The sequence below is a fragment of the Mytilus californianus genome, unplaced genomic scaffold (assembly GCF_021869535.1).
Source record: "Mytilus californianus isolate M0D057914Y unplaced genomic scaffold, xbMytCali1.0.p SCAF_12, whole genome shotgun sequence".
In the NCBI taxonomy this organism is placed as follows: Eukaryota; Metazoa; Mollusca; class Bivalvia; order Mytilida; family Mytilidae; genus Mytilus; species Mytilus californianus.
Window position 1 is genome coordinate 53,784,501 of NW_026262604.1, and position 19,003 is coordinate 53,803,503.

Here is a 19,003-nt window from a genome sequence, read left to right on the forward strand (position 1 = left end):
ATTATTGAAACAAATTGGTATAGACTTATAGTTGAGACTGAAGATGTTAATATAGCGCGTTCTAATTTTACAACTACATTTTTAGATATTGCAAAAGAATGTATTCCTAGAAGCGAGGTAACCATTTGTAGTGACGACAAAGTCTGGTATGATTCCAATTTACGTCGTGAATCGCGAAAAAGGGACAGATTACGAAAGGTGTTCTTACGGACCAAAACGGAAACTGCGGAAATCAGATTTAAGAATCAACGGAATAGAGTAAATAATATAAAGAAACAAGCAAAAAAAACAATTTTACGAGAACATTAACAAAAATATTGATGAGTTAAAAACCACTAACAGTAAAATGTATTGGAAAACGATACATATGCTTTTAAAGGACGATCGTTCTACGAATGAGTTACCACCCCTTAGAGACCCTTGCGATAGTTTTAACCTTTCATATGACGTCATTGATAAAGCAGATATTTTAAACAAATATTTCTGTTCGATTTCAACTGTTGATGATGAAAATATTGATTTACCAGATTTTTCAGAGAGATGTAATATTATTTTATCAGAGATAGTTGTAACAGAACAAGAAGTTTTGGGTATAATATCTGCTCTAATCGCTAACAAAGCTGTTGGTCCAGATATCATCAGTAATACAATGTTGATTTCAGTGAAGAACGTGATATCAAAGCCTTTGTGTATGTTGTTTAACAAGTCTTTACAAGAGAGAGTTTTCCCAACAAACTGGAAAATGGCACATGTCATTCCTCTGTTCAAAAGTGGGGATAAGTCTTTACCATCAAATTATAGACCAGTTTCATTGCTCTCTTGTGTGAGTAAGATACTGGAGAAAATTATATTCAAACACATTTTTAATAATTTACAAGAAAATGTGTTGTTATATAAGTTCTAATCTGGATTTATACCAAGATTTTCTACCACCCATCAGCTGATAGAATTGTACAATACAATTTTACTTGCTTTGGAAGCTAAATTATTAACCAGTATGACTTTTGCTGATATCAGCAAAGCGTTTTATACCGTATGGATTAGGGGTCTTTTGCTTAAGCTTGAAAAATATGGTATCAAGGGTGACCTCTTAAGTTGGCTTGGAAGTTACCTTTCTTATCGTACTCAGAGAGTTATGGTTAACGATGCGTTATCTAATGCTGGTAAATTGAAAGCGGATGTGCCTCAGGGATCTGTTTTGGGGCCTATATTATTTCTTATTTTTATAAACGATATCACAGATGAAATTATAGGTTTTGGTCGATTATTTGCTGATGACACATCGATAGGTCATGTAGCGTCAAACGGAATTTCTTTGCAGAACAATATTGACTCTGATTTGACTCATTTGAAGGAATGGTCTGATAGATGGATGATAAAATTTAACCCAAATAAAACTGACATTATGGTCTTTAATGCCAGGGGCACTAGTTGTAATCTGTCGTTTGAATTTGACGAAATAACACTTCATCCAGTAAATCTTCATAAGCATTTGGGAGTTGTGTTTAGTAGCGACTGTGGGTAGACTGAACATATTGATAAATTAATAGAATCAGTTTCAAAACAACTGAATGTACTTAGGAAACTAATATATAAATTAAAGAGGAATTATCTAGAAAATATTTACCTTACGTTTATAAGGCCTGTACTAGAATATGCCTCTGAAGTTTGGGATAATTGTGGGCAAATGAACTGTGATAGATTGGAAAGGGTCCAACTTGAAGCTGCCCAAATAATCACAGGACTTCCGTCATTTGCCAGTATTAATTCGATTTATATTGAGACTGGGTGGGAAAAATTAAAAACAAGAAGGGAAGTGAAAAAAATAATATTATTTTATAAAATTGTAAATAATTAGACACCGGACTATTTAACGGAGCTAGTGCCACCTACAGTCGCTGAAACTAGTTCATATGATTTGCGTAATAGTCAAAATATTACACAACCAGCTAGTAGGTTAACCATGTATCAACAATTTTTTTTTCCAGCTACAGTTAAATTATGGAATTCTTTGGATTTGAGCTTGCGCCAACTTCCAACTTTCTCAAACTTCAAACTCAAATTGCAACAAAAGTACTTTCAGTTAAAGAAGAAGCCGAATTATTTTTACTGTGGAGATCGGTATATGAACGTTCTTCACACAAGATTAAGAAATGAGTGTAGTTCATTAAACAGTGATTTTTTTTCGTTGTAATTTGGTTCCTGATCCATCATGTTTATGTGGTTATAGAAATGAAAGTGTAGGACACTATTTGTTTAATTGTTACAGATACACTTTACATAGAAATACTTTATTTGGAGAGCTAACTCTGTTAGACTTAGGCGATTTACAACTAAATACTGATATTTTATTATATGGTAATGAACTCCTTACCACCGTAATAAATACTACAATTTTTTTGAATGTTCATAAATATATTAAAGATACTGGACGTTTTCCTTCGCATAACAAACCATTGTAATTGTAATGATAATAAGTACACATACTTATCGCATGGTCATATCTGTCACCTTATTAAGCGAAATAAACTTTGCGAGTCGATAAAATAATGGCAAACTTTGTAGCCTAAGTACTTTTGTAAAAGCTATTAAACACATAGATTGTGCTTACAGTCTAGAACTATGTGTATAAATCCTTTTTCAAAACTCAATTCGTAGTAGATTAACCTTCTATGCCATGCACAACGATACACTATTTTATGCGTTATGTATGGTATATATATATATAAATACGTGTTAAATGTACTAAGTAGAACACCAAATGATCAAAAGGTGCGTTCGATTAGTTGTGTAAAATCATCGACTCGCAAAGTTTTATATACCTAAACCAATTTCCACTTCATTTTCAACGTCTTCATACGTTATAAAAAAGTATATGTATATATATATTGCATATTTCTTTTAATGTTCATTTATTTGTAAATAGTGTATGTACTGGAGAAGACATTACTAAGTTGTAAAACTTGTGTGTCATCCATTTGTTTAGTTTCTGAACAATAAAATAAGTTTAAACTAACTGGCAATCCTAGTCAATTAAGATTGGAATCGACTGCACTTGTCACGTGCGGGTTTTCAAACACACAACCGCAATGTTGACCGACTATTGATACAATAGTTCGATTACTAAGACCACTTGGTCACCGAGGCCCCTAACTTCATCAGGAACACACAAAGCTTAATATTATAAAGTCAAGGTGGAACACGTGAAGAGCCATATGACCAAATAGAATATGAAAAAATAGCCAAATTCATCTAATATCAACTAAGCGTCATTTTAAAATTTATCAACGGAGAATGTACATATTTGTTTTCAACGATGTCAATACCCTAATAAAAACGAATTAATTTTATGATATCATGTATCAAATAATTTTTTGAATATGTTGCAAAGCACATATTACACACAAGTGAAAAAAGTAGTAATGCTTAAAATGTCAATTTTTCGTGAACAATTGAGAGGTTTTTTCCTTTTCAGAATGTAGAATATTTATTTAAACAGATGTAGAATGCATCGGAAAACTTTAAAACATACATTAAACACCTAAAATAGGATCATTTGCACTCATACCACATCTTCTTATATCTAATCAATTAAAAAATCAGAACATAAAGAAAATTGCTGGAGTTAGTTGGACAAGTATTTAATTGATAAATTAGTTTACCATGAGATTCCGTACTTCTGTCATCAACTGGTTTGCCGACTGAAAATAGCAAAACATAAAACAGATGTGAAATGTTCACTGTAAGATAATGTTTATTGTCTTGCTGCATAATACGTATTCTGTCATTTCATGGGCTTTTCATGGTTTGCATTCATTAGGAACACCCAAAGCAAAAATTGAACTAGTACCGAAACCCGGGAGGAGCTTTATGAAAAAATCAAAAAAATCGCCAAATTCAACTAACGTCAACTTTGCCTGAAGGAGTTGCAACCTTAGGTTCTTACTTATTTCTAAATTGTTCAACTGATAATTTAAGGCATGTTTGTTATACCAGAAATACGTATAAATCGGAGAACCCTCTCTTTATAATTTATCAAATGCACACGAGCAGTATGATGGACATCATTTGATTCTTGAAATTGCGAAAAAATAATAAAATACGCAAGACTTTATTTTCAGATAGAAAATTTAATCCCCATAAACAAAGTGATACGTCTGTAATTGAACTCATTCTAGGGACGTCATTAAATCTGTTTTTAAACCAACGAAGTCTTGGTTAGCATGCATTACACAAGGTCATATTTTTCTCTGACTGTTAATGACGTCTTTAGACGAAATCCATTGGATGTTATGTGTGTACTGATTGGTATTTTAGTCTGAGATGTATGATTTTTTAATAGTTTTTATTGGCTTTGATCTAGCTCTCAGTAACTGCGAGCACTCTCAGATCTGTACTTAGTGTCTTTTTAGTATTGGGGATGTATGAATACCCTACCACGTCCGGTCTATGTTTTGTTAGAGATGTTTTTCTACTTTATATCGATGTGATGAGTTAAGCCTTTTTCAACTGATTTTTATGGTTTGTTCTTATGTTGTACTGTTACACCACTATCCTAGGTTAGGGGGAGAGTTTGGTGCCAACTAACTAGTTTAACTCATCTATATTCTGTATGTGCATGTCCCAAGTCAGAAGCCTGTATCTCAGTGAATGTCCTTTGTTGCTGTATATCATATATGTTTTTCGTTCATTGTTTTGTACATAAACCATGTTGCTAGTTTTCTCGTATTAATTGTTTTACATTTGTCTTATCAGGGCCTTTTATAGCTGACTATGTGGTATAGGTTTTGCTCAGTGTTAAAGACTTTTACGGTGATCTATAGTTGTAAACTTCTATGTCATTTAGTCTCTTGAGGAGAGTTGTCTCATTGGCAATCGTACATTAACAAAGCTCTGTTCATTACCGGTTAATAAGTTAAATAAAATTTTAGAGGATTGCAACACAATTTCATATAGCAGTCCTAAGTATGAAATCGTTCAAATTATAATGGCATATTGTTATTCTAAACTGTTTCCCAAAATTGATCGCCCTGAAGATCATAAAAAACAGTTTATTAAAATAAAGTATGTCAATAAAGGTTTTGATTTTGTAAATTTTGCCGGTATTTTTAACGACCATTCTGTTAAAGAACAAATTCCGGGATATTTTGATAATACTGAGCTCCCTCTTATTTGTTATATTTACAAGAAATCTACCCGGAAATTTGTGTTTAATTATAGCCAATTGTGTAAAGATGTTAATATCAGTGAAAATACACCTACTTCATGTAATTGCAGTAATTCCGAATACATTTATGGACCCATTTCCCATGTTATAACAGGAGATCTTAACATCGTTCAAGACCGAGAGTTAAAATCATTCCTCAGTAAAGGACCTAAATATCGTCCCCCGTCAATTATTAATTGGAATGAGTGTCGTAATATCATCCACGACTCACTCCATACTTACTGTTTGAAATGGATAAAACGGGAAAAAGCTGACAAAAAATCTTTGGACTCTTTTTTTAAATCAGTAATGAACATAGTTGATATACGTATTCAACATTTTAAAGAACATTTTACTCTTAACAATAACCACAATAAACCTATTTCTCGTATCAAACATAAACTAAAAGAACTAGCCAAGGAATTTGTTTTTGTCCCGGCCGATAAAGCTGCTAATAATATTATTATTGTTTGACGTAAATTTTACATTGAGGTTCTGAAAAAAGAAATCACCAATTCACCAACATTCCAACTGACTCCATTTTCAGAAAACGACATCTGTAACAAACATAAACTTTTAGCTACCGCTTTACAAGCAGAACCAAATACAATGAAAGTCCCAACTATGTATTGGCTTCCGAAGCTACACAAAACACCTTACAAATATAGATTCATTTCGTCTTCAAGCCATTGTTCCACTACTAAATTGTCTATTCTTCTTACCAGTACACTTGGTACAATCAAAAACCTGATAATAAATTGTTCAAATAAGGCCTTCGAAAATAGTGGAATTAATTACTTTTGGAGTGTCAAGAACTCGTTGGAAGTACTTGATAAATTGCATGCATATATTGGTGATTTTGAATCTGTTCAAAGTTTTGATTTTTCTACCCTATATACCACATTGCCTCACATTCTCATTAAGAAAAAATTCACACACCTAATTAAATGGGCATTTAAAAAGTCAGAATGTGAATATATATGTTCAAACTCTTTTAGGTCATTTTTTAGTAACAATAAACAAAAAAACTATGTCAATTGGACATGCTTTGATACTATATATGCCCTTGAATTTTTACTAGATAACATTTTTGTTCGCTTTGGAGATTCCGTATATCGTCAGGTTATCGGAATTCCAATGGGGACTAACTGTGCACCACTTATTGCGGACCTTTTTTTGTATTGCTATGAGTTACAATTTATGACAAAAATCAGTAAAGACCCATCGAAACAACATCTGATACACAAATTTAATAATACTTTTAGATATTTGGATGATATTTTGGCTCTCAATAATGACGACTTCAGTATGTATACTAAAGAAATTTATCCTGTTGAACTTACTTTAAATAAAGCTAATACTAACAATGACCACTGCCCTTTCCTCGATCTTGATATCTATATCATTAACGGAAAGCTTAATACTAAAATATATGATAAAAGAGATGATTTTCATTTCCTATCGTTAATTATCCATTTTTAGATGGTGACGTTCCCTTGTCACCATCTTACGGTGTTTATATATCTCAACTTGTACGATTCGCTCGTGAATGTAACAATGTTTTAGATTTTAACGAGAGAAATTTATGAATTACTGAAAAATTATTACACCAGGGTTTTCGATATCACAAACTAGTCAAAACATTTACTAAATTTTATCATCGGTATAAGGACATCATTCGTAAATATAGCTCAACATGCAGACTTCTTATACGTTCAGGTATTTCACATCCAATTTTTTATGGAAATATTCTTTATAAAGCACAAAAATGTCAGTATTCACCTCTGAAACTAACAAAACCTTTAAATAGACTTATTAAGAAGGGATATAGTTACGATACTGTTGTCAGGTCATTAAAGATTGCATATTTTGGCGTTAATATTGATTCACTTATAGGGTCTTTGCATCGGCACTAAACACATTTATTTAAAAACCAGTTGTTGGCATGACACGGGTTATGTTCTTCTCATATATGTTATGATGGTATGATACTAAACCCCTAACGGGAAGGATTGTGCCTGATATTCATATGATGAAGACATAATCTTTCAATCAGTTTAATTGAAGTCTGGAGCTGGCATGTCAGTTAACTGCTAGAAGTCTGTTGTTATTTATGTATTATTGTCATTTTGTTTATTTTCTTTGGTTACATCTTCTGACATCAGACTCGGACTTCTCTTGAACTGAATTTTAATGTGCGTATTGTTATGCGTTTACTTTTCTACATTGGCTAGAGGTATAGGGGGAGGGTTGAGATCTCATAAACATGTTTAACCCCGCCGCAATTTTGCGCCTGTCCCAAGTCAGGAGCCTCTAGCCTTTGTTAGTCTTGTATTATTTTTAATTTTAGTTTCTTGTGTACAATTTGGAGTTTAGTATGGCGTTCATTATCACTGAACTAGTATATATATTTGTTTAGGGGCCAGCTGAAGGACGCCTCCGGGTGCGGGAATTTCTCGCTGCATTGAAGACCTGTTGGTGGCCTTCTGCTGTTGTCTGTTCTGTGGTCGGGTTGTTGTCTCTTTGACACATTCCCCATTTCCATTCTCAATTTTATCATCAATCATACCAATGGTTTTCTTACTTGCGTCATCATCTGGTATACTATACTCACCTGAAATAAATTATATTCAAAATATAAAAACAGTTGTATTATTTCAGTGCCAGTGCAAAACGTAACAAACAAATAACTATTACAAAAACATTAAAGAAATAAACAATCAATTAAAAATTACAACTTAAAGAAAATTGCTGGTGTTAGTTGGAATAACATTTAATTAATACATTAACTTACGATGAGATTCCGTACTACTGTCATCAACTGGTTTGCCAACTAAAATAGCAAAACATAAAACAGATGTGAAATGTTCACTGTTTGATAATGTTTATTGTCCTGCTGCATAATACTGATTCTGTTTATTCCAAAATATCAAATCCTATGTTGTGTTTTGTGTACTGTTGATTGTCAGTTGTTTCTTTTCTTTTTTAGCCGTGGCGTTGTCAGTTTATTTTCGACTGATGGGTATCTTTCGCATCCCCTCGTTGTATTATATTAATATAACACTTTGGAATAGTATTAGTATGATTGGACTCATTAAGTAATTTTTTTTCCATATGCATGAACTTTTGACATTGATTGGATTGCGTATGAATTGTACAACTGAAGAATCTATCTTCTGTCATATTCAGACATCAATATGACGTTGTCAAAATTTAATGGAATTTTTGAAAAACTGTTTGGACAAAAGTCATTTTACTTTCAGAAAAAAAATATGCTAAACATTATAACGGTGGATAATGGTTTGCGGCTTTCTTTAAAGAATAATGATTACAATCGTCAATGAAATACAATAAAATGATAAAAGTATAAAATTGTTAACAAAAATTAACAAAGCAAAAAGAAAAAGAAATTTTTGAATTTATTTGAACAAACAATTTCGTAATAAATAAGCCTACCATGATATTTCGTACTTCTGTCATCAACTGGTATGCGAACTTTAATAGAAATGATTACATATGAATCATAACTGGTAACATGATAATTTCTTATTGTTCTTTCCTCTGTTATATAAGTTTGACTGTTTGACCTCTGGATTTCAGGACATTTTCAGATGAATTGGTCACAGAAAAATAAGTCGCACAAAACAGGCTTGATAGATTTTAAAAATTAAAAGTGAATTTAAAGAAAAAAAAACACTCTAGGCTTTGAATTTTAGAATGTCGGAGCTTAAACGTCTCTTCTTAATGATCTGATACTTTAAAGGTCTTTCTTTTTTAGCGAGAAGGAAAAAGCTTCTATTTCACACATGATTTATGCTTTCATTTTGATGTGATAAATCATTTTTCGAAGGGAATTTAAGATATCTATCAAAAAGACAGTAAACCAATGAACCACCCAAAAATATGGGGAAAATGTATAAAGGTCATCATACGGTCCTAGGTAATAGACACCTTTCCAAACATAAAATAGCACTATATTACCATGCTAAACCAAACGTATATCATGATATGGTATATATCTCCAAGAATAATACAATACGTCAACCTTTGAATAGCCCTATATCTTACAAACATTTGTATCATCAATTAAACTTTCACTAATCAAAAGTCTGCAACTTACAGAAATATTTTCAGATACCAAAAAAAGCTTTTAAGGCACTATTAGACATTGATGAGGTTTCGGTTAAGTACACCATTTTGCTTATATTTCAAATAGACGAATGATAACCCAAAAAAGCTAATACTGTAAAAAAAAAAAAAAAAACTTTAATTATTTGAAAAGCTACTGAACAGTACTGAAACGACTGAAAGCGAAAGTCTGAATGGTACTGAAGTTACTACATAACATCAGTAGGAAAATTGACTACGAGGCCGACTATTTGACTGTTCAGACCTTTCAGATGATGTTAGGATCAAAATGACCATGTCAGACTCAGAATCATTTACTTTGGTATGTGATTATATATGTCATTTATAAATTAACCTACCATGAGATTCCATAGTTGTGTCATCACCTGGTATGCTATTGCCAACTAAAATAGATGATTTTTCAAACATAGAAAAAACAAATAAATACAAACAGTTAAAAAAGGATCACAAAACTATATAACATAAATAAAATCTTTGATGAACAAATAAATTACACTACTAGTAAGATATTTCGTAGTTTCCGTCTTCACCTAGTTTGCTAAATTATATAATAAATATTTTCAAAACTTAAAGAGCATGTGAACTTTATCTTCTTCTTGAATCGTAACAAATCATTTGATACTTTTAAATAAATTCTTCGACGCAAAACATTTGATAAAAAGATATTTTATTTGAAAGGAGAATACCATGTGGTTTCTTCAATATCACACCCATTTCAATATGAAACACCAATTGAATTTCGAAGATTATTTTGTTTGGGGATTATTATGACGTGTGGTATAGTAGCAGCCTTACCATATACACTTAGTATATATATGTACTTAGAAATGTGTCTCTTTCAAGCCTGTGCAACCGTTCTATGACTGATATCGAACGAATGCCATTGATTGTATTACACATAACATTTTCTTGTATTCATAATTACTAAATCCATCATAAATGAAATTATAGCTTGAAAATAACAAATGACTAATATTCAAATAACTACTGTCATTTAAGATGGAAATCGAAATTCGGCTCGTTTTCCTTTTGATATATCTGTCATTTTAATAGCAAAACCAGATTTCCTTGCGGGTATTCCGCTTTATTTGAACATACCGGAAAGAAAAAGAAAACAGAGATATGCACTTGAACATGCATTCTAATTTTCTCTAATATTCGGTTACACATACATGTAAACATCGTAATATGTTTTACCTAGTATAAAAACAAGTTTCGACACGATCCAAATGGCAATGATTTCTCTATTCGTTTAAGAGACAAGACGGATAAATATAATACATCAATCCTTAGTAAAACCTTGATAGTCCGTTTTCAAGCAATATTTTCCACTACTTTTTACATCTGTGACAACTTTTAGGAATTTTTGCAATGCTCTTGAACTTCGTTTTTGATGTTTGCCTTTGATTTTTGTTTCTTTCGAGCCTAACTGATGAGCCTTATCTAGACAAATCGCTCGCTTGGAGTAACAAATAAGCCTGGTATCTTTTTCGAGTTTTCACACCGGCTTGGTCGATGCCACTGCTGGTTGACTTGTCCGAGGGTATCACCAGACCTGTTGTCAGCATTTTGTGTTGACTTGTTTAATGCCGAAACCGTTAGTCTAGCGGAAACCTCACCTTCCAATAATAAAAGGAAGTGTGACGTATACATCAATACGGTAGCAAGTCAATGACACAACCACAAAAGACCTCTTAGGGACCATATGTAATTCTTCAAAACACCAAAAGAAAACATACAATCAGTATTCCCATTAGAACCAACTGTGCTTCTCTTCTTGCCAACTTGTTCCCTTTTTTATACTAGACAGATGTCATACAGGAGCTTCTAAGGGAGAACGTAAAGAAACTAGCATCATTCTTAAAAGTCACCTTCCGCTATAAAGATAATGTCCGGTCATTAGATAATGCAAAGTGTGGAACATATATATCCTCTTGATTTTGAAATGAAGGATACAATAGATAAAATTAAGTCTTTCTCATATTTTAATTCATATCTTAAAATTGACAATGATATTAGGTTAAAACTTTACAACGCAAAAGATTAAATGAGCGTCCCAACTGTGAACGTTCTATCTCTATATAGCAACATTTCAGCATCGCTTGCATATGGAGTAGATATATATATATATATAGTTCTCCTAGATGACACAATACTTGCTATCATGATTTCCTTGATACGGACTTGCTGCTTACAAAGAAGCTATTAAAGAATTCCAAGTGGTGAAGTTGAAGTCCTTCCTTCAAAAATCCCATGGACGCCATCACGAGTTGGTTGAACAATATAAAATATTTGTTTTATAGTTGACGACGGATATATTTCAACCGTCGTAACCAAAACCCCATCATCTTTTCGTCTAATGTGACATCACCGAATTAGATTTATCACTGAATGTGTACCTATATTAACAACACAACGGCTGAGACATGTGGAGCAGGGTTTGTTTTTTCTCAGAAGCACCTTATAGAACCCCGGTTTTTGGTAAGGTTTATGTTACTCAGTCTTTAGTCTTCTATAATTCTGAAATACCCATATACATGTTTATTTCTTAATTTCTGCTTGCACAAATCTTTATCATTTATTTGTTGATGTTATCCAATTTTTACATTACTGTATTATCACTGCAGGTAACACATTTAAAATGCTGGTCAGAAATTGCTCTTACTATTTTACAAATTCGAGCTTTTTATGATTTTGCTTCAATTTTGATACTCTTATGTTTGACATATGATATTACGGTAGTTCACAACAGCTTAGTTGTACTCCGCCGCATGTGTTAACTTAAACAGACATGATTTAGTTTCAATTGTAATTGTAATCTAGCACAAATCGTGTTCCATCAGCTAGGTAAATATCACATACCCCTCAGCAGGAAATACTTAATGAAAATTTAAAGGGAGGTACCATACGAGCCATTATATTGTCCCTGTTATAGCAATGTTAGTAAAATTCATGTCCTTGGTGCAGTAATATATCGCTTTGAACTTATAAACATGTCAAACTTGTCATAATTGAACGACCATCGCTATTGTTAGCCTATGTTCAAGTTAAATTGAATGAAACACAGCTAGCAATCAGCCTTACATTTTACTTACATCAACAGTCTTTTAAATATCTTTAAAACAGTTTTTTGTTATGCCATTGTTTAAAACTAACCAAAAAATTGGCATATACCAAAATAAGACTATTTTGAGTACGCACAAACCTGTACAGTGAACATCAATGCTTTCACTTTTATCAGTGTTTTCGATGGAACATGTAAACGAATTTTCACATATTTTCTTTTCTGAGAGATATTGGTTTTTGGACAACATGGAAGCTTCACAAATTTCGTTATCATACTTCATATTGTCAATGTTTACTGCACTGAATGTCTGGCATTTGATTCTTGCTATATCTCCAGAGTATAGTGGAAAACAGTCTACAAATAATACATTAGTATACTTTTTTTAAGTTTTCAAATGTTGATTGCTTGATTAAGTGATTATGTTTAACGCTACGTGCAGCACTGGCAGCTTTATCGTTGCAGGCACTTATGGGTGAAGAAAACCGGAGTTTATTGAGAGAATCATTGACGTTCGGCAGGCAAACCGGCAATTATAGTCAATTAGGAATGAAGTCAAACGCTCTTGCCACGTGCTAGTTTCGAATGTATAATCTCAGGTGACAGGTTAGTAATTATGTAGTTGAACTACTTTAACTACTTAGCAACCAAAGCCCCTCAAATATCTTGATATAAAGAATTGATCCTCATTATTTTAATTATCAATTCAAATATGGCATGCTTTATACAATTGCAATTACCAGTAACTCTGTCATATAAACGTAACAAACGAATTCACAATCTTACATTACAAACGGCAAACAAAGTAACAATCTTTCCTTAAACATAATAATTGAACTATAAAGGCCATTTATGTATCTCATGGACAATGAACAGATCTCCTAATTGTTTAAATTGAGAAGAGGTTGTGTTTCTCAATGGTTGTAAACTTTGTCCTTTACACTGTTCCGATTCGAGACTCACTAATGTAGGCAAGTGGCGCGTCTAGTGTAAGACATCATAATATTATAAGCCCGGTTTCCTTTTGTCTTGCTACCTTTCATTTACCCGAACCAAGTGTGGAGCATATTCATTGGTCAATTGTGCTTGTTTCTAAATTTAATTTGGTCAATTAGAGAATATTTAATGTAAGATTTGTGTTTTTTTTCAGTAAATTCACAGATCGTTTAATCGATGTGTAGCTTTACTTATGGGTCATGCATATATGTGTTGTTTGTGCTGTATTTAGACCCCTCAACAAAGAAATTTGTTTTGCATGCACACGTATAAAAATTGCAGTTTTTATCCAACGCAATCATAGGTTTGAACGTTGTTTTCAATTTAGACATGTATATATATATATATATATATATATTGCTGATATCTGCATGTTGACCTGAGGGTTTCATTTACGCGTTAGTTTTAATTGTCCCAAAATATGATCACACATATAACAGTTTGGAGAAGGTGTTAAGGAAAATTATATGTTTATTTGATTTTATTCAAAATAATACAAGATATCCTTTTAGTTTCTTAAAAATGGTGCTCAGTATTGATCGTCTTATATCATTGATGAACTACATGAATTTGATTTCCAACAAGATTCTGCATTATCGTTATCTTTCATAAATCAATTTTATGTAAGTCATACTTTTTATTTAGTTTTAGTGTATTTATTAAGAATAGTTACTTTACACTAATTAAGTCATAAAACGATTGTATCTTTTCAATGAAAACCATGTCGTTTACTTATGGATTGAAGTTGGTAGTTTATATAAGTTCAGTACAAGTGTCCAAATGCAAACTTCCATATATTCAATATATTTTAATAGAATCTTAACTTTTGGTAGCAACAAAATGGAATAAGCCTTAATCAAAATATTCAAATACAATATAGTATGATTGTATAGACTTTAGATTTATCTGTAGGATGGTAACAATCCTATAATTACCTAGATGTAAATCTTTGTGGTCAGTCTTAGTTTAGCGAAATATTCAGAAAATCGTTCTTGAACGGTAGACCCGCTGCTATATTAATATATCAGCGAAAAACACAGCTTAGCATTGATCATTTAAGGTAAATTCCGATCGGGTGTCTTCTGCCATCTTTGGTTGTGAAATAGCAGGAAACAATCGGTCTAGATCTTTAATGAAATGGGCACATTTTGAGAGAAGAATACAATTCATTTGTAAAATGTTTAACTGAATGAAATAAATTGTTTCGTACAAGTACAGAATATTTTTTGTTTGATAACATTTTTGCCTTTTTGCCATTTAAGGAGAGATAACTCAGATAAAGTTACTTATATTAATGAATGATTTATGAATTTACTTATCTTGTTGCGGAGCAAAACATTATTATTTGCCTGTTAGTATTAGGCGAGTGACAGTTTTCAAAAAGACGCGTAGTTAACGACTTTTATGCACCCACCTAACATACGGCTATATTATATATCATTCGAAAGCCTATTAACTGTACTTTCTGTTTTGCCTTGTCGTCAATAATTCGCACAGTGCAATTTCCGTTAAATCAAAGGTCAAAACTGAACATTCCTAACTTTTGCTAGAATTAAACGAAATGCCCTTTTCTGGTACTTGTATGATATTTTTTTTCTAAAAATTATCTGAACCTTATAAAACAAAATCCCATAATTCCAAACAGTTGCAAACTAAAATGGTGATTGCGCAATATTTACAGAAAATTGCATTTCTTGAAAAAACTTCGAAAAATGATAAAGTTGCAATAAAAGCTGAATGTTTCCTGAGGTTTGAATATTTATATGTAAAAAATAGAATAGATGTATCGTTTATAGGCCTAGATAATTTTTTCATCATTTCAAACTTCAATTAATATGATATAGGTCAGGATGCAGCCTTCTAATGAAGCTTTTGAAGTTGCCCTAAAAACACCATCTGCAAATAGGGATCATTTTGCTTTTTTTTGGCTTCCTTATTATATTCTTTCTTCTTTCAACAAAAGAAAAGTAAACCAGATGATTCAAAGCTGAGCGAATAAAAGACAACAGAACTTAAAACTCAGATATCGATACAAGACATAAAAAAGTAAAAAAAAAAAAAAAAAAAACGACTCTAAGGAAAATTCAAAACAGAAATTCCATTATCAAATGACCACACCAAAAGCTCAAACTCATCAAACGAATGGAAAACAATTGTTATAAACCTCCCCTCTCTCTCTCTCTCTCTCTCTCTCTCTCTCTCTCTCTCTCTCTCTCTCTCTCTCTCTCTCTCTCTCTCTCTCTCTCTCTCTCTCTCTCTCTCTCGTGATAGATCTGAATTTTAGTCAGGTTGTTTTAACCCATGTTTTTAACACTTATACATACCATTTTGTACATTTTTTTGTTTTCATGTCAATTAATATCACTTATTATTGTTTAAAGACCTTCGCACTAAAACCAATTAAAAGAATTGAAAACATTCAACCATAATTTTCATTTCTCACAATTGTATAGATATTTTAAAATAAAATAAGTTCATTTTAACAGTATATATTCTTAATGTCCATGTGCTATCTTTTAAAATATGCCAATATTTAATCAATGCTTGACAGACGATCTACTAAAATATGTTTTTCTGAATGCCTTAAATGAAAATATTAATATGTTGCACATCGACATTGAAATTTTAATGCTAAATCATGGGCATTTAAATTTGAAGTGAAAGCGGTTCATATGCATTTATATTTCAGTTTCTATTAGGGAAATTGATTTGTAACATATGCTGAAGTAAACATTAATATCAAAACTGCTTTGGTAAGAGGTTGCCTACTTTAACAAAAGGCTATTGATGCTGATTGGTAGATCTTTTGTTGTGACACCTACATAGTAATTTCGTTCTTGATACTAATAAATATAACTAATATATTGTTGACGGAGATTGCCAGTTTTCCTGCCAAAGGTCGGTGGTTCCCTGGGCACTCCGTGGACCAATAAAAACTGATCGCTGCAAAAATACTTTAGTAGCCAATAGTGCTGAAAATTGCGTTAAACACCAACAATCAATCAGTCATCTTTATATTACAATATACTAATATGTTAACTTTTCAGGAAGTGTAAATATTATTGTTATTATTAAATGTTATAACGAATTGCTAGAATTTCCAAATCAAAAAAAATAATGTAAGTAAATATAATTGCAACATGTCTCGATTTATTTACAAGAAATTACGTACTTTGATAGGATTAAATACTTCGGCTAGGCATGAAGAACATTTTCAGCGACTAGTTTATAATAGCTTTCACTTCGGCATCAGCAACCAAGAAAACATACAAATATTGAAAAATCAAAGTTTCGCTCCCAAACTTTCCCCTAAAAGCATGAATTCCCTGTGTTTTATATCCTTTAACCTTTTTGCACTTTTAAGATTAATGTTTTTCAGCCTAATGTTGACTACATACAATTTGTTTTAAGATAGAACAGCTAAAAAGGATATCTTTTTGCAGATGATGGTATTTTGGGCAACTGCATGGGTTGTTATAATTGGCTGTTTAATTAACAAGAAGCGTAATTGCAGTAATGTGATGATGTCAAAAACATCCTTAGTACTAAATAAAATATATTATTTGGTTTTATGGTGAAAATTAATTGAATCACAGACAAAAATTTTGGTTTTCACGCATTTTTATCATTTTCACAGGAATTTCTGGTAAACGGCGCTATTTGTTAAAAATCCGATATTGATATTTCAAATTGCTTTTGATAAGTAACTACTAATATCTGTTCTAACAGATTTTCATACTTCCATACAAAATATCATTATTCAGAAGACAGAATATGTAAAAATACTGACATCTTGTATAATTAGAAATTATCTGTCCTTGACCTTTCATCGTGATGGAAACTGCACCATACGAATATTTGACGACCGGGCAAAAAAGATAGTACATGTGATGTACTTTCGAATGGTATCTGATTTAGCCGTATATTAGGTGGGTGCATTAAAAATGAAATTGTATGGTTAATGTCACTCGTCTATATGGGATGTGTATTGTTTTGAAGCTATATTATTTTCTCATTGTTAGAATTTATAACCGTTCATCGCAAATGAACACACCGCACTCATGTACATCCGCAACAAAGCCGTTAAGAGATAAGTTTGAAAGTCGTTCAAGTCAAACTCCGAATAGATAAAAAATCAGCAAATGAATGTAGATACTTTAACTAATTCTACGATAGACGTTTCATATTTTCCCGTAAAAGCATTAAAAACATATACATATACTTTTTAGATTGTTTGTTTTCTAAAGGCAATGTTCTTGATTTTTAATTTGTTTGCATTTTATAACAATCAAAGTTAGGGTGAAATAAACAATAATTTAATAGGAAAACATCATCAGTTATTTCTAGAAATAGCTTAAAGTCAGGTCGGTGTCAAATAATGTTCGGCTTAATTTTTCTCATTCTAAGTTGATCATGTTGATTATTTTATTGCTCAACTTTGTTTTTTGATTGTGCATTTACAGAAATATCTATTGATATTAGCCATACAAATTCCAAGATAATGTTCTTAAAAATAATTAATCGGTGTCCTATTTTTCCTTTTTTTTTAAAGTATGAAATTTTACAAAAAAGAGTAAAAATATTCACTTACACAATGTATACAATAACCAACATATCCAAAAAGGCTGCATCAGTTATGACAATTTCTTGCTCACTTAGAAGAGATATTAATGTTAAATGACTTACCGTTACAATGAAAACGTCTGTTCGGGTGTTGATACCTCTTTGGTCGGTTTGATCGATAGTTATTAGTATGGCACGTGAAGTAACCATGACATTCCATTGTTGAAGAAATATGATATGCACATTTCTGTTGTTCGTCAAACCAAAATGGTTTAATAGAAACACTTGAAATATTTCTACAATGAAGTTCTCCATAGCGACTTTCTTCAATCGAGAGACAGTTCACTCCTGACAATAAGAGATGTGATAAGAACAAGAAACACCTATATATATATAAGTAAACACATGCATATACAACTTGGTGTAGGATATAGATATAAAATAAAAGTATTAACACATTTTGTAACAATTAAGTATAAAATGTTTCAACACACAGATGCAAATGGAGGTTGGGTATATTCATATCTAAAAGCAAAATAAATAAAATACTCAAATCGAATAGGAAATTAAAGGTAAACATGGTAAATAGGCACTGATTTGAGGTAGTGGAAAACTTTTTCGTCAAATATCAATAGGAATGTTATAAAATGACTACATGAACACATACAAAAACAATGCATATTGTAAATGTGTATTTGTACCGCCTTACAGAAGTACCCCTGAAATCTTTATTAAAAACCATGCCATAACATCTATTCCTGTTGGAATAAATCCTGTTGGAACAAATACTCTATATCCTCCATTCCATCACCAACAAATACTGTAATATTTGTTCCAGTGGAAATGATAATACTTGATATACACGAATATTGGAAAATGTCTAAGAAAGATAATTTGGTGTAAAACCAAAAACTGTTTAAAACTATATTATTCGAAAACTAGATTAAAAAAATTATACAAACCATTATTGGAATTTTTACCAAAAGTACTAATTATCCTTAAAGTTACGAGACATAAAATTTTTA

General features: G+C 31.7%; 1 protein-coding gene across 1 annotated transcript in view; it reads right to left on the bottom strand.

Moving 5' to 3' along the window:
* LOC127721134 (uncharacterized) overlaps window positions 1–18,321 on the bottom strand; it is a 165,536-nt gene extending 147,215 nt beyond the window's left edge. Inside the window, exons 1-3 of the mRNA XM_052227809.1 lie at window positions 18,102–18,321; window positions 12,561–12,776; window positions 9,694–9,738 (exon numbers count right to left, since the gene is read on the bottom strand). Coding sequence (XP_052083769.1) covers window positions 9,694–9,738; window positions 12,561–12,776; window positions 18,102–18,198 — 358 coding nt within the window. The 5' untranslated portion in view covers window positions 18,199–18,321. The remainder of the gene's footprint in view (window positions 1–9,693; window positions 9,739–12,560; window positions 12,777–18,101) is intronic.
* Window positions 18,322–19,003: the final 682 nt, after the last annotated feature.